This window comes from Myxocyprinus asiaticus, chromosome 4 (genome assembly GCF_019703515.2).
Source record: "Myxocyprinus asiaticus isolate MX2 ecotype Aquarium Trade chromosome 4, UBuf_Myxa_2, whole genome shotgun sequence".
In the NCBI taxonomy this organism is placed as follows: domain Eukaryota; kingdom Metazoa; phylum Chordata; class Actinopteri; order Cypriniformes; family Catostomidae; genus Myxocyprinus; species Myxocyprinus asiaticus.
In genome coordinates, this window is record NC_059347.1 from 36,232,071 (window position 1) to 36,246,863 (window position 14,793).

General features: G+C 45.5%; 1 protein-coding gene across 3 annotated transcripts in view; it reads left to right on the plus strand.

The window, feature by feature from the left end:
- Positions 1-14,793, plus strand: part of fibcd1b (fibrinogen C domain containing 1b) — a 181,923-nt gene that overhangs the window by 67,161 nt on the left and 99,969 nt on the right. Inside the window, exon 2 of one of the 3 annotated variants that reach the window (XM_051696547.1) lies at positions 10,263-10,352. The exons of 1 other annotated variant lie outside the window; for it this stretch is intronic. In XM_051696547.1, coding sequence (XP_051552507.1) covers positions 10,263-10,352 — 90 coding nt within the window. The remainder of the gene's footprint in view (positions 1-10,262; positions 10,353-14,793) is intronic. One more of the 3 variants, XM_051696546.1, reaches the window with a different exon arrangement.

The window sequence follows — 14,793 nt, forward strand, 5'->3', positions numbered from 1 at the left end:
GGCACACATCTTCATCTCAGAGGAGGTGTAAGGCGCTATGTGCAAGCGATACACCCGGCCGGCTATCCTGGGCTTATCCGCTTGTATTGCGTGCTACTACCTGGGACGAAACCGGTTCCACTCGGAGGTTGTAGAACCTTGCAAAGGTGTTGGGTGTTGCCCAGCCCACTGCTCTGCAAATGTCTGTTAGAGAGGCACCCCTGGCCAGGGCCCAGGAGGCCACTACACCCCTGGTAGAATGGGCTCGTAGCCCAACCGGGGGCGGCACGTCCTGGGCGTGATATGCCATAGCTATGGCGTCAATGAGCCAGTGGGCGATCCTCTGCTTGGAGACAGCACTTCCTTTCCGCTGTGCACCAAAGTAGACAAAGAGCTGCTCAGAGATCCTAAAGCTCTGTGTGCGATCCAAATAGATGCGTAAAGCATGCACCGGACACAGCAACGACAGGGCTGGGTCTGCCTCCTCCTGGGGCTGCGCTCGCAGGTTCACCACCTGGTCCCTAAAAGGGGTCGTGGGAACCTTGGGCACATGGCCCGGTCGGGATCTCAAGATCACGTGAGAGTAGCCCATCTCGGGACTCAAGTCTGAAGCCAGTGCTGAAGCGGTCTCATATGCATCAACCCGAGCGGGGTGGCCACCGCTGAGGATGCCATATGCCCCAGGAGCCTCTGAAAGAATTTCAGTGGAACCAGTTTTCTGTTTGAACGCCTTCAAACAGGTCAGCACCGACTGTGCATGCTCGTTCATGAGGCGCGCTGTCAATGAGACTGAATCCAACTCCAAACCGAGAAAAGAGATGCTCTGAACCGGGAGGAGCTTGCTCTTCTCCCAGTTGACCCGAAGCCCTAATCGGCTGAGGTGCGAGGGTACCAAGTCCCTGTGTGCACACAACATGTCCCGAGAGTGAGCTAGGATTAGACAATCGTCGAGATAGTTGAGAATGCGAATGCCCACTTCCCTTAACGGGGCAAGAGCTACCTCTGCGACCTTCGTGAAGACGCGAGGGACAAAGACAGGCCAAAAGGGAGGACCTTGTACTGATACGCCTGACCCTCGAATGCAAACCACAGGAAGGGTCTGTGTCGAGGTAGAATCGAGACGTGAAAGTACGCGTCCTTCAGGTCTACCGCTGTGAACCAATCTTGATGCTGGACTCTTGCCAAAATGCATTTTTGCATCAGCATCTTGAATGGGAGTCTGTGTAAAGTCCGGCTCAGTACTCTCAGGTCCAATATTGGCCGCAACCCACTGCCTTTTTTCGGTACGATGAAGTAGGGGCTATAAAACCCCTTCTTCATCTTGGCTGGAGGGACAGGTTCTATCGCACCCTTCTGTAGGAGGGTGGCGATCTCCGCGCACAAGGTAGCAGTGTTTTCGTTCTTCACCAAGGTGAAGTGTATACCGCTGAACCTGGGCGGATGCCTGGCGAACTGAATCGCGTAGCCGAGTCGGGCAGTCCGGACCGGCCATCGCGACGGATTGGAAAGCGCAAGTCACGCATCCAAGTTCCGCGCAAGGGGGACCAAAGGGACAACGTCGTCGGAAGTACCGGCAGGTGGGGCCTCGTGGTGGGGTGGAGCTCGAGGTGCCAGACCATGTCGTGGCCGTGTTGATTCAGGGACATCGGAGTACTTACCTGGCTCCTTGTGACCACCCCCGGAACAGCCTGGGACAGGGGAGGAAGAGGCCTGTCCTTGTGACCCGTGGAGACTGTCACATTGGGGGTGGATTTGTGCCACAGCTGGGCGCTCAGGGGCGGGGAGACCACCGCTGGAGCGCCAAACCTGCCAAATTGAGTGGTGGACGGTGGTCGTGATGACGGCCGTGCACACCGGATACGTGACCCAGGGAACAAGGAAACCACTCTTGCTGAACTCTTGGGTACTGCAGCCACTTGGGCATGCAGTGCAATTAAATGCAAAGGTAACAAATGATTTTCCTCCCGGCCCTCAACCGGGGGATGGAGTGGTCTGCTTACCAGCTCCAGAGCAGCGGGTTTCGTCATCCCTGGTTCGCCCGTCTCAGGCGCTTCGAAGCCTTTCGCGGGTTCTTGGAGGCTGCGAGACGGGTGGCGTCTGCTTCCTGCGGTGGGCTCCATTCCGGGGCTGGGCCGAAGGGGTGGGCTGCGGCGGAGCTGGTGCAGTCACCACAGGAGGACGCCCTCGGCGACGAGCAGACGGGGTGCAGTATCTTGAGCCGTGCCGTGGCAGGATGTGTTGGATAGCTTCCGTCTGCTGCTTCACCGCCGAGAACTGCTGGGCAAAGTCCTCAATGGTATTGCCGAACAGGCCAACCTGGGAAATGGGGGCGCCAAGGAACCGTGCCTTGTTGGCCTCTCCCATCTCGACCAGGTTGAGCTAAAGTTGGCACTCCTGGACCACCAAGGTCCGTGACCTTCGTCGGTCGGTCGCCGAGCGCAGTTCCTGTATCAATCCTGGGGCGGAACTACCCTCGTGCAGTTCCTTTAGCGCCTTGGCTTGGTGGACTTGCAGGAGAGCCATGGTGTGCAGGGCGGAGGTGGCTTGTCCAGCGGCACGTAGGCCTTGGCCGTCAGGGATGACGTAAACCTACAGGCCCTGGACGGGAGCTTCGGGCGTCCGCGCCAGGTGGCGGCGCTCTGTGGGCCTAGATGCCTTGTCCACCAGGGGGATCACCAAATACTCCTTGGCCGCCCCACCCATGAGGGTAGTTAGGGCAGGGGAGCTGAAAGATCGGGACCGGGCAGTAAAAGGTGCCTCCCACGACCTTGTCAGCTCCTAGTGCACTTCCGGGAAGAAAGGAACTGGGGCGGGGCATGGCTGTGAGCCACGCCGCGGGCCCAGGAACCAATCATCGAGCCACGAGGGTTCAGGGGAGAGCGGAGGGTTCGACTCTAGCCCGACGCTCGTGGCTGCCCGGGAAAGCATGTCTGTCATTTCCACGTCAGCCTGTGACTGGACGACCGTACCCGAGGGGGGAAGCCCAGCTGAGGCTTCCGAGTCCGACTGGACGAGCCCGCTCTCCGATGCTGCACCCGAGAGCTCATCAACTTCGCGGGCTCCGAACAAGAGGTCGAACTCGCCGTGAGACGAGCCGGTGGACTCATCCGGAAGCCCGATTGGGGCAGACGAGTGTGCTGGGGAATGGGAGGTCCGTGGGGGGATACCCAGTGGAGGTGGTCCCATTGAGGTCCCCAAATCGCCCCCAGTGCTAGCCGCACTGGCCTCATACCCGGAGGTAGAAGGACTGAGGTGGGGAGCTGGTGGAGTGGCTTGATTTCTTACGAAAGCAAGCCGCGACCGCAACGTTGCCATGGTCATGTTCTCGCAATGAGTACATGACACATTCATGAATGCTTTCTCCTGCTGGGTAGCACCCAGACACGAAAGACAGCGATCGTGACCATCAGAAGGTGAGAGATAACGACCGCAACCAGGAATAACACACAATCGGAAGAGCATCTTTAAAAAGACGTTCCGTGTGTGCCGCTCTTTTAGAGAACTATGCTCTTTTTTAGAATATACTCTTTTATTTATGCCGAAGCACCCAGGGGCAGAGGGGGAGGGGGAGAAGCCGCTGAAATGCGCTGTCCAACAGAGGTGAATGGACAGTCGTGAGATTTCAGCTCAGTAAGCATCGACCGTTCGGCTCCGAAGAGAAAATCTGAATGAGTGGTTGCATACCAGCTCCTTTTATACCCGTATGTTCGGGGGAGTGGTATGCAAATACCACTCTCCAATTCCCATTGGCCTTTTTTCAAAGACCAGAGGTGTTTCGGGCTCCCAAGAGTGACCCCTAGTGTCACTACATTGACACAATGTCGAGTGAGTGACAGATAGTTAAATGTATTTTGTGTTTACTCATGTTGCCTTTGTTTAATGTTATATCATTATATCTCGTTTGAAGATCTAAAACAATTTAGTATGAAAAATACACAAAAATAGAATAAATCAGGAAGGGGGCAAATACTTTTTCAAAGCACTGTATATAAAACATAGTTAGCTTCGGACACATTATTTTAAAGCCATGATGGTAAAAACAGCTATTTTTCATTTTTGTGTTGAGACCAGTGAAAATTTTGGCAGTAACAATCTGAAGCACTTGCCCAACCTGGCCAGTAGAAAAAAATCCTTAGCATTGAGCCCTTCACCCGATAGTATTTGGGGTGGATCAGAGTTGAAGGAACACCCAAACACACACACACACACACATGCATGCTTGTGTTCATGTTTCTATCATGGAGGGGACTTTCTGCTGAATGTTTTTTTTTTTTTTTTTTTTTACTATTGTTTTTAGAATGTGCTAATGATATATTCTGTCCTCTAAAGGCTACCCTTAACCTTCTGAGACCCATTTTCCTTTTTGATTTGTAAATAGCAGCACCTAATAAACATGCAAAAAACAAAAATTTTCTGGAGCAAATACTTTTCCTAAAAATGTACAAACTCTTTTTATATATTTTCATTTTAAATTTAAATGTTAAATAATACCAAGCTATAGAAAGTCAGATTTTTTTTTAAATCAAATTGTTTATCATGTTTCCAGGAGTGTTGGTTATTCGTGTTTTTGAGACATTACAGACATTACAGCAGATTTTCTGTAATGCTGCTTTGGAACAATGTGTATTGGGAAAAACACAAATAATAATAATTAAAAAAAAACTATCCAAAAAAAAAAAAAAAAATATTTGACTTGATTTTACTTTATGTTACAATATTTTTTCTACTTTGGCAACAGAATCTCAATTTTCTCTCTTTTTACTGTCAAACAAACAGGTGATAGCCAGTGCTAATGCATTTTACCATTCAGAAATCAGCATAATTAATTCTGATAAAAGTAATAGCCAGCATCATCCAATCACTGCGAACCATGTTAAAATAAAATTATACATTATAAAATCTAAGTATTGATTATACTAATCACCATTGTCTTATGTCTGACAAACATGTTGAGTGGTCCAAAAATGTTTTGGTCCAATGGTAGTAGTGAATGCACTTGGCAGCATTGGAGAGGTATAAGATGCTCCTTTGCTCCCTATTTAGTGAATGACTTAACCTCCAGTGTGCTGGTCTCGAACAGTTCAAAATGCACCTTATTTTTATCCTAACTCCATATAAAGCCTCTGAAATCAAATTTTTGTTAGCTTTTGGGTGAACCCCTTGATTCTCAGGGTGATAATGCACAGTAAATATAGGGTTTCTAAGGAAAAATAGCGCTACATTATAGTGTACATTGTGTTTAGCAGTGTGGCGTTTAGTGATAAAACGCAAAAATTTTAGGAATGGCATACCAGATGAAACTAGAGACTATAATCTTTTGAATCAAACAGGTTTCAATATAAAAACTCAATAAAGGTTTCTTACCACATGTAGTTTTGTTGCTGTTTCTCCCAAAGCCAAACTCTTCTGTGATCAGCAGCATTTTGTTTTGTCACATGACTACGTGTGTCAAAAGTTTAACCTTTTACTGACAGCCCAGAGTGTCCTGAACTGAAATCTGTGTGTTTAAATTAATTTTAATTATGCGTTGCGTAAAGAAAAAAAATAATAATAATAATAAAAAAATATATATATATATATATATATATATATATATATATATATATATATATATATAATAAAGAATGAGTAAGTGTTTAAAAACTTTTGACCGGTAGTGTATATGCCACCTCTCCCCCCTGTGTGTCTGTGTGTGTGTGAGAGAGAGAGAGAGAGATAGAGAAAGAGATAGATTTCTCCCGTATTTTAGCATCTTGCAATCAGCACGTGTACAGTATTTGTGGACTTAAAACAGATGGCAAGTTTTTGACAAAATAATACCTAATGATAGGGCTGGGTGATAAAACAATATCAGTATTTATCGAAAGAAATACTGATGATAAACTTTTGAGTAATTTTTGATATTTAGCCTATGTTCTACATCTAGAGTAGATGATCGAAACAGGAATGTGACGCTAAAAAGGCAAGCAGTTTGGCAAAGTAAAACACAACTAAGTGAATCACAGACATGAAATCAGCCTGTTAGCATGCAGCCCCGCTGTCATGGAAACCAGTCAGGCTTGGTAGCCACTAGCCATCAGCTAGCTATCTGGCTAATTTTATATTGTTGTGTACCAAACAAGACAGTACTGACAATGTAATACAACAGCTGTCGACTGAATACAACAACAACTCCGACATCAACACCATTGCTGTTTATTTATGTACTATTTAGTTAAATGTTTTTTCATGGTCCATAGTGCAGTTTTATTCTGATGATGTTTATTGCCAGTTGGCAATCCAGTTTATGGTGCATTACTGCCACCGACTGAGCTGGACAGTGAAACGTCACAAGAAAGTCTCTTAGTGGAGTCAAACATAATGCAATTGGCTAAATTTCACCAAAAAGAGGTCACAAACTGTATGCAGAATTCAGTTCTAAACTAAGTGTACTTTAAATATAGATTACCCTATAGAGTTTACTTGTAAACAAACAAGTTATGTTTTATTCATTCTTGAGGTCTAACAAACATGTGGAATGCAGTTCTGCCCCCATTAATGATATGAAATGTACAGTAAATATCGTGATAAATATCAATATCGAACGATATGCAAAAAATATTGTGATAATTTTTTTTTTGGCCATATCACCCAACCCTACCTAATGATATCGTATTACATATCATTCGCAATAATGGTGAACCTCGTTAGATTCAGTTAATGCTTGTCATTGGCAGGACCGTACACAGGGCCTCTGCTCTCTTCACTAATCCTGGAAAATTTAATCTCAACCAACAGAGCAATTTGTGAAAACAAAATATTAAAAATGCACACCTGATGAATGAAGCAGTGATTGTGTCAAATAAATAGATCGTTCTACACAAAATTATTGCAAAACAATATGTAATTATGTAATTAATTAGGCTAAATGTGTATAAACATTTCCAGCGAGGTAAAAAAAAAAAAAATTATAAAGTTACGCACAAATATAATGAAGTTACAATGACATGCAGTACTATGCATCACATTTCAGCACCTCGCACAAGTACAGCAAATCAAGAAGCTCTTAAAGTGCATCCTCGCGCATTTATGTTAAGTGCCATTTTGGGAAACGCACGTAAAAATTATGAACATATGTAAATTTGCTTGTAGAAAACACTCTTAAAAACTAAGATCAAGATTTCATTACTGGGGCCCAGATCAGTCCAGAGCCTTTTGCAATACAGTTTGGGAGTCAAAATTCAAAACGCACCATATAACTTTAGATGATTCGCTTATGTTTTCCTCTTTTGTAAGTTGCTTTGGATAAAAGCGTCTGCCAAATGAATAAATGTAAATGTAAATGTAAATAACTAGCCTATCTAATCCTTCACAGCAGTCAATTCAGTTCACCAAATCAAACCCATATATCAGACTAACCATAAATAATGCTATGCAACTGCTATGACCTATAGTCCTTAACACATATTTTTCAATGTATTCCCACCGTTACTTGAACAGGAATTCCATGCATCCCACTTTGATAATCTCTGCAAATTCATTGTAAATGTCGATATGTTCACCTATTATCTATTGAAATCAGAAATTAGCCACAGATGACAGCATCATGATCTTTCCTTTCTGAGTGAAAAGATCTTTTAAATCACATTTTGGGCAGACTTTGGACAGCAATTCCCTTTTAGCTCTGAAATTAGCATTGCCTCTTTAAAATAGACTAAAATAAAATAAACAAACTTAAACAAAAAATCAGGAAAATCAAAGACAAAGAGGATTGATACTTCATACATTTTAGGCTAAATATAATAAACAAATATTATTTACTTGCACGACTTGTGCTGGTGTGAACTTCACTATAGAGTGATAAAGAGCTCAAGTTCAAACACTCAATGATTTCTTTCTTGTTTTAAGGGGAAAGAAACTGCATGTCAGTGTATGAAGACTGTATTTACATGGGCCACATCTTAGTTTGTGATTTGATTATCTTTGATTATCTTTTGATTATCCATTTGTACTGTACGGCTCTGTTATCATCCGTTCTTTGTTTTTTTTGTGCTTCTATTAAAGAGACTTTTTCATGGGCAGACCATTAATTCTGAGCAGGGTAGTTTTATGTTTGAAGTTCATTGTATATTCGCCTACGATGCGTAAGGGACCATCTGAAAAATCTACCCACTGCACTAAAACATCTGTGGTTGAAATGTGGTCAAAGAGGGGGGCATGGCCATAGTGATATAAATATCTGTCCACACCACTACGGCAAAATTTTATAAATTTGTCTTATCATGAGGAATTTTTTTTATGTCTGTGTAATGGACAGTATGAATCATTTCAATTAGCTGAATAATCAGCACTGCTATAATCTGGCTGTTATTGTTTGTACAATGACAAAGCACAAAGATAACTTAAGGATTTCAAGTTGTGTTGTGTAATTAATTTTGATTTTTAAATGCATTTTATTTGACCATGTTCTTGTTCATTTGATATTGGTAAACTGCAGATTTGGCCAGCCTGCTTCCCATAGGTTAAAAACTGCATGCTTGGCCAACAGATGGTCTTATTCCTAAAGAGTTTTTTGCAAAAACTGATCTTTTCCTTTATTGGCCAAAGAGGCTGCAACCAAAAGCTGCTGTGCACCAATATTTGGGATTTGTGCTATCCACTGGGTGAAACTGCAAAAATATCTGTCTATCTTACTCTCAATTTTTGTTTTCTCTCCCACTGTGTTTATAATTTGTCTTTCTTATTGTTGTGTCTACTGAAACAGCAAAGTTTTGGCTGTTTCAAAGTCAATAAAGGTAGGCAGTCCAATCAGTGATGTGATTCCTTTATCTTTTCTGTATCTCTCTTGTCCACCTGAATACTCTGTCTCCTCCTCTCCCAGCTGGATGGTGTAATTCTGGGCTTACGATGTCTGTTAAGCCAAGGACAGAATGTGTGGAAAGCTGCTGCCTCTAAATTAGCTTAACGAGTAGTCAGCTTATGCACACCTTTAAAGAAGACATGGAACTCTCTCTCTCTCACTCTCTCTGAGTGCTCATGTAAAAAAGACATAAGACAGACATCCTTTTATCCCTCTCATCTTTATCTGTGCACTCACGGTGTTCTGCAAACTATTTTTCACACCACAACCATTCAGAGTCCAGTCTAATTTTTTTCATCCTCCAAAAAAGTACCTGACTTAATTTTTTGGCATAAAATCAGTTAAATAAAATGACCCAGTCTCTGAATAATTTTTTTTTTTTAAAATCACTAGTCAGTGCTGTGTGATATTTCATACTCGTTGTGAAGGAGTTTATAGAGATGCATTGTTTCGCTTTAAAATCTTGTCATGCATGTTTGTTTGTTTGTTTGTTTTTGTTTTTTAATTCAGACGTGATGTTAAAGGAATGTTCTGTGTTAAAATCAAGTAAAGGTCTGTCTGTATTATTGTCATCACAGACAAGTTTTAAAAACAAGCAAAAAATTAAGTTTGTCATAATGCACTTGCAATGGAAATCTTTGGGGCAAAGCATTATCTATTCTTCTTAACATAAATGTGTGTTAATTGAGTGGTAGTCATCCTGTTAGCAGTCTAATCATTCTTTAGCAGTAAGGCTAAATTTCTTGATTTTGTTGTTAACTCTATGAAAATCTATGTAAACAGTCCCTTTCTGGTATGCAAAAGTTATAGGTTTACTGGCTTTGCATTTTGACCATAGTTGAAAGATTGGATTTAACTTCTTGTTATATGTCTATGTTTTTTTTCTCTGTTGAATAACGTTCACAGAATCTTTCACAATAAAACCAAGAACACATATAAAGAAAGGTAAAAGGATTCATTTTGACTCTACATTTTATTTAACCCAGATCATTCCATTGATAGGCTTTCCACATTCCAAATTCAAAACACAGAATTTGTAAGTACCACTGCGAAAGACCATAAGTTGAGCATTTGAAAGCAGCATTACAGGGAGCACTGAGAGGCATCATTAATGTTTCGTTGATCTGATTCTGTTGCCATTATAGTGAAATGTTAATGCAATACTGTCCACTTTTATTGTCTGGGGCATATTAAAGAAAATCGAATGAGATGCTTACAAAGGTGTATGTGACCTAGGACATATATCATTAAGAAAAGAGTATATAGAGCAAAGGAATGATTCTCATGCCAACTCAGTTTTCACGCATAGCTTATGCCCACAAGAATAGAGCATATTTAAAATGGAAATATAGGTCTTTCTTTGTTTAAAAAAAAAAAAAGAAAAAAAAAAAAAGAAACACTATTTAGTTTTGTGATTGTTTGTTTGTTTGTTTGTTTGATGCAGACATTCTGTGAATGTGTGCCCAACTCCTCTCAGCTCAAACATCGATGGTCAGACTCAGACACAGTCAGACAAACACCACCCAAGGTAAGGGCTTCAATCTCCCATTGTTAAAGTTCAAATGAACATACTGTATTACAACAATTCCTTGAACTACAGGAGCATTAGATCCACTCTCATACCCCTGTTCTGCATATGATATTTGCTAAACATCTTGTAATACCTCAGAAAACTGATGCATAGGCTTGTTCTTCAGAATTCAGCATCTCTCTCACCTACAGTCTATTTGACGTGAGAGATGAATAAAAAATGCAGGATTGAATCTCGTTTGTGGAAAACTGATGGGCTCAAGGGATCATACCATATTACACCTAGCATTTGATGTGCAAACCCTGTAATCAAAGTCTGAACCTTCATGTCATTTTTTTATTTTTATTTGCTTGTTTGTGATTATACTGATAAGCAGTCAGTCAGTATCAGACATGCACACACATACACATTTGGCTTATATTCTGCATTTTATCATATTCTCCCATGTGTGTCAGCCCTCTTATGGATTCATCTATCTCATATCCACTGAAGTGTTGTTGCATGCTGAATTTTATGCAAAACATGTTTTTTTTTTTTCTTTTTTTTTCTTTTTTTCTTCAGAAACACCCTTCATCTGTCCGGGCATTAAAATTAAAATTCAACTGAATACACAAACATGTGGGAGAACACACACCTTGCATTTCTTTTGCATGTACAAATGCTTGTTGTAGCTTATTTATGGTGCTTTGTTTATAATAATGTGTGTGTGTGTGTGTGTGTGTGTGGGCAGGTTTATGTGGTTTACAAGGACTTTTTTTAGGTTACAAATTGGTAATTACAAGAGTATTATGCTATAAATGTGGTTTATGAGGACATTTCTAGTGTCCCCATAATTTAAATCGCTTAAAAAACATACTAAACGATGTTTTATTGAAAATGTAAAAATGCAAAAAGTTTTTTTGTGAGGGTTAGGTTTAGGGGTAGGGTTAGGGTTAGGGGATAGAATCATCCTGGTTACTTTCGTAACCTCCGATCCCTGATGGAGGGTACGAGACATTGTGCCAATGTAGTGACACTAGGGGTCACTCTTGGGAGCCCCAAACACCTCTGATTTTGAAAAAAGGCCAATGGGAATTGGCGAGTGGAATTTGCATGCCACTCCCCTGACATACGGGTATAAAAGGAGCTGGCTCGCAACCACTCATTCAGGTTTTGTGTTGAGGATCCGAGACAAGGTCCAGGCCATTTCAGCGGGTAGTTCAGTATTGTGGCAAGAGGGACACAACGTCTCGTTCCCTCCATCTGGGAACGGAGGTTACGAAAGTAACCAGGACGTTCCCTATCTGTCACTCACTTGACGTTGTATCGATGTAGTGACACTAGGGGTCCCTATACGAAATGCCACAATAAGCTGAACTGTGTTACGTGGACTGGGCTGGCAGCAAGTTTCTCCGCAAACCCGCCTGCCACAGGGCTAAGGAGGGAAGTCATCCAGGGATCACAACTTGTGAACATGACTGGGATTCAAAAGCGCACGTCTTCACCTCAGGGGAGGGGAAAGGCGCTATGCGCAAGCGGTACACCCGGCCAGCTGTCCCAGAACTCACCTGCTCGTACCTGACAATATACTGGACAAGACCGGCTCAACATGGAGATTGTAGAACCTCGCAAAGGTGATGAGTGTTGCCCAGCCCGTTGCCCTGCAGATGTCTGCCAAAGAGGCGCCATTGGTCAGGGCCCAGGAGGCCGCCACACTCCTGGTAGAGTGGGCTTATAATCCCACACGGGGGCGGCACGTCCTGAGCGTGATATGCCATCACGATGGTGTCAATGACCCAAAGGGCGATCCTCTGTTTGGAGACAGTGCTCCCTTTCCGCTGCCCACCAAAGCAGACAAAGAGCTGCTCAGAGCTTCTAAAGCTCTGCGTGCGATCCAAATAGATGTGTAAAGCATGCACTGGACACAGCAACACCAAAGCTGGGTCTGCCTCCTCCCAGGGCAGTGCTTGCAGGTTCACCACCTGATCCCTAAATGGGGTCGTGGGAACCTTGGTCACATAGCCCGGTCGGGTTCTCAGGATCACGTGAGAGTAGTCCGGACCGAACTCCAGGCACGTTTCGCTGACAGAGAACGCCTGCAGGTCCCCTATCCTCTTGATGGAAGTGAGCACAGTCAGGAGGGCAGTCTTCAAAGAGAGTGCCTTAAGCTCAACTGACTCCAGGGGCTCGAAGGGAGCTCCCCGTAGATACCGAAGGACTACAGAGAGGTCCCACAAGGGGATGAGGCGCGGTCTGGAGGGATTCAACCTCCTTGCACCTCTCAGGAACCTGATGATCAAGTCATGCTTCCCCAAATACTTACCATCTACTGCATCGTGATGTGCTGTAATGGTGGCTACATACAGCTTCAAGGTGGAGGGGGACAGCCGCCCCCTCCAGCCTCTCCTGCAGGAAGGAAAGCACCAATCCGACTGTGCATCTCTGGGGGTCTTCGCGTCAGGAAGAACACCACTTAGCAAACAGACACCACTTCAAGGCATATAGGCATCTCGTAGAGGGAGCCTTAGCCTGAGTCATCGTGTCTACCACCGCGGGTGGTAGGCCACTTAGGTCTTCGCGTCCCGTCCAAGGGCCAGACGTGGAGATTTCAGAGGTCTGGTCGTGGGTGCCGCGAGGAGCGTGAGGTCTGAGAACCATATCTGGGTGGGCCAGTAGGGTGCTACTAGGACGATCTGCTCCTCATCCTCCCTGACCTTGCACAGGGTCTGTGCAAGTAGGCTCACTGGGGGAAATGCGTATTTGCGTAGTCCCGGGGGCCAGCTGTGTGCCAGCGCATCTATACCGTAGGGTGCCTCGGTCAGGGCGTACCAAAGCAGGCAGTGGGAGGATTCCCGGGAAGCAAACAAGTCTACCTGTGCTCGACCGAATCGACTCCAAATCAGCTGGACCACCTGGGGGTGGAGTCTCCACTCTCCCCTGAGCGTAACCTATTGTGACCGCTGCAGTGTTGAGGTCGCCCGGGATGTGAGTGGCTCGCAGCGACTTGAGTCCTCCAGAGGAGGAGATGGTGGGTGAATTGTGACATGCAATGGTAGTGTAGGCCTCCTTGGCAGTTGATGTACGCTACCGTCGCCGTGCTGTCCGTCCGGACCAACACAGGCTTGCCCTGGATCCATGGCCAGAGCCTCCACAGGGTGAGCATTACTGCCAACAACTCGGGCCAGTCCAAGAGCCGGCGGCTGCATGCCCCTTTCATACGGCACCCCAGCCCGTCTTGGAGGTGTCCATCATAACCACGACGCGCCTGGAGACCTGCTCTAGGGGAACCCCTGCCTGTAGAAATGCTAGGTCGGTCCAAGGGCTGAAGAGGTGGCGACAGATCGGCGTGACAACCACGCGATGTGTCTCGCGGCACCATGCTCAGAGTGAGCTAAGATTAGCCAGTCGTCGAGATAGTTGAGGATGCGGACGCCCACTTCCCTTAGCGGGGCAAGGGCTGCCTCTGCGAACTTCGTGAAGACGCGAGGGGACAAGGACAGGCCGAAGGGGAGGACCTTGTACTGGTACGCCCGGCCCTCGAAAGCAAACTGCAGGAAGGGTCTGTGTCTAGGTAAAACCAAGACGTGGAAGTACGTGTCCTTCAGGTCTACCGCTGCGAACCAATCTTGATGCTGGATGCTCGCTAGAATGCATTTTTGCGTCAGCATCTTGAACGGGAGTCTGTGCAAAGACCGGTTCAGTACTCGCAGGTCCAAGATTGGCTGCAACCCACCGCCTTTCTTCGGAACAATGAAGTAGGGGCTGTAAAACCCCTTCTTCATCTCTGCCGGAGGGACAGGCTCTATCGCACCCTTCCGTAGAAGGGTAGCGATCTCCGCACACAAGGTAGCGGCGTTCTCGCCCTTCACTGAGGTGAAGCGGATGCCGCTGAACCTGGGCGGGTGCCTGGCGAACCGAATCACATAGCCGAGTCGGACGGTCCGGGTCAGCCATCGCGACGGGTTGGGTAGTGCAAGCCACACGTCCAAGCTCCGGGTGAGGGGGACCAAGGGGACAATCTCGTCGGACGTACCGGCGGGTGGGGCCTCGTGGTGGGGCGGAGCCTGAGGTGCCACGTCGAGAGAGCTTGAGCCCTGTGGCCTTGCTGAGTCCATGGATATTGAAGCACTTACCTGGCTCCTGATACCCACCATAGGATTAGTCGGGGAGGGGGGAGGAGGAATATCGTCCCCGCAGTCCATCAGAACCAACCTGGTGTGGTCGTGTTTGTGCCACAGCTGGGCGCGCAGGGGCAGCATCCCCTGGAGCACCATACCTGCCATAATGGAACGGTGGCCGGCGGTCGTGATAACGACAGCCGTGAGCACCGGATATGTGACTCAGGGAATGAGGAAACTGCTCCTTTTCTGAACATGTAGGTGCCACAGCCCTTCAGGCGTGCGGCGAATCAATGAAAAGGCAAAGTGTTCTCCTCCCGGCCCTCCACCGGGGGATGGAATGGTCT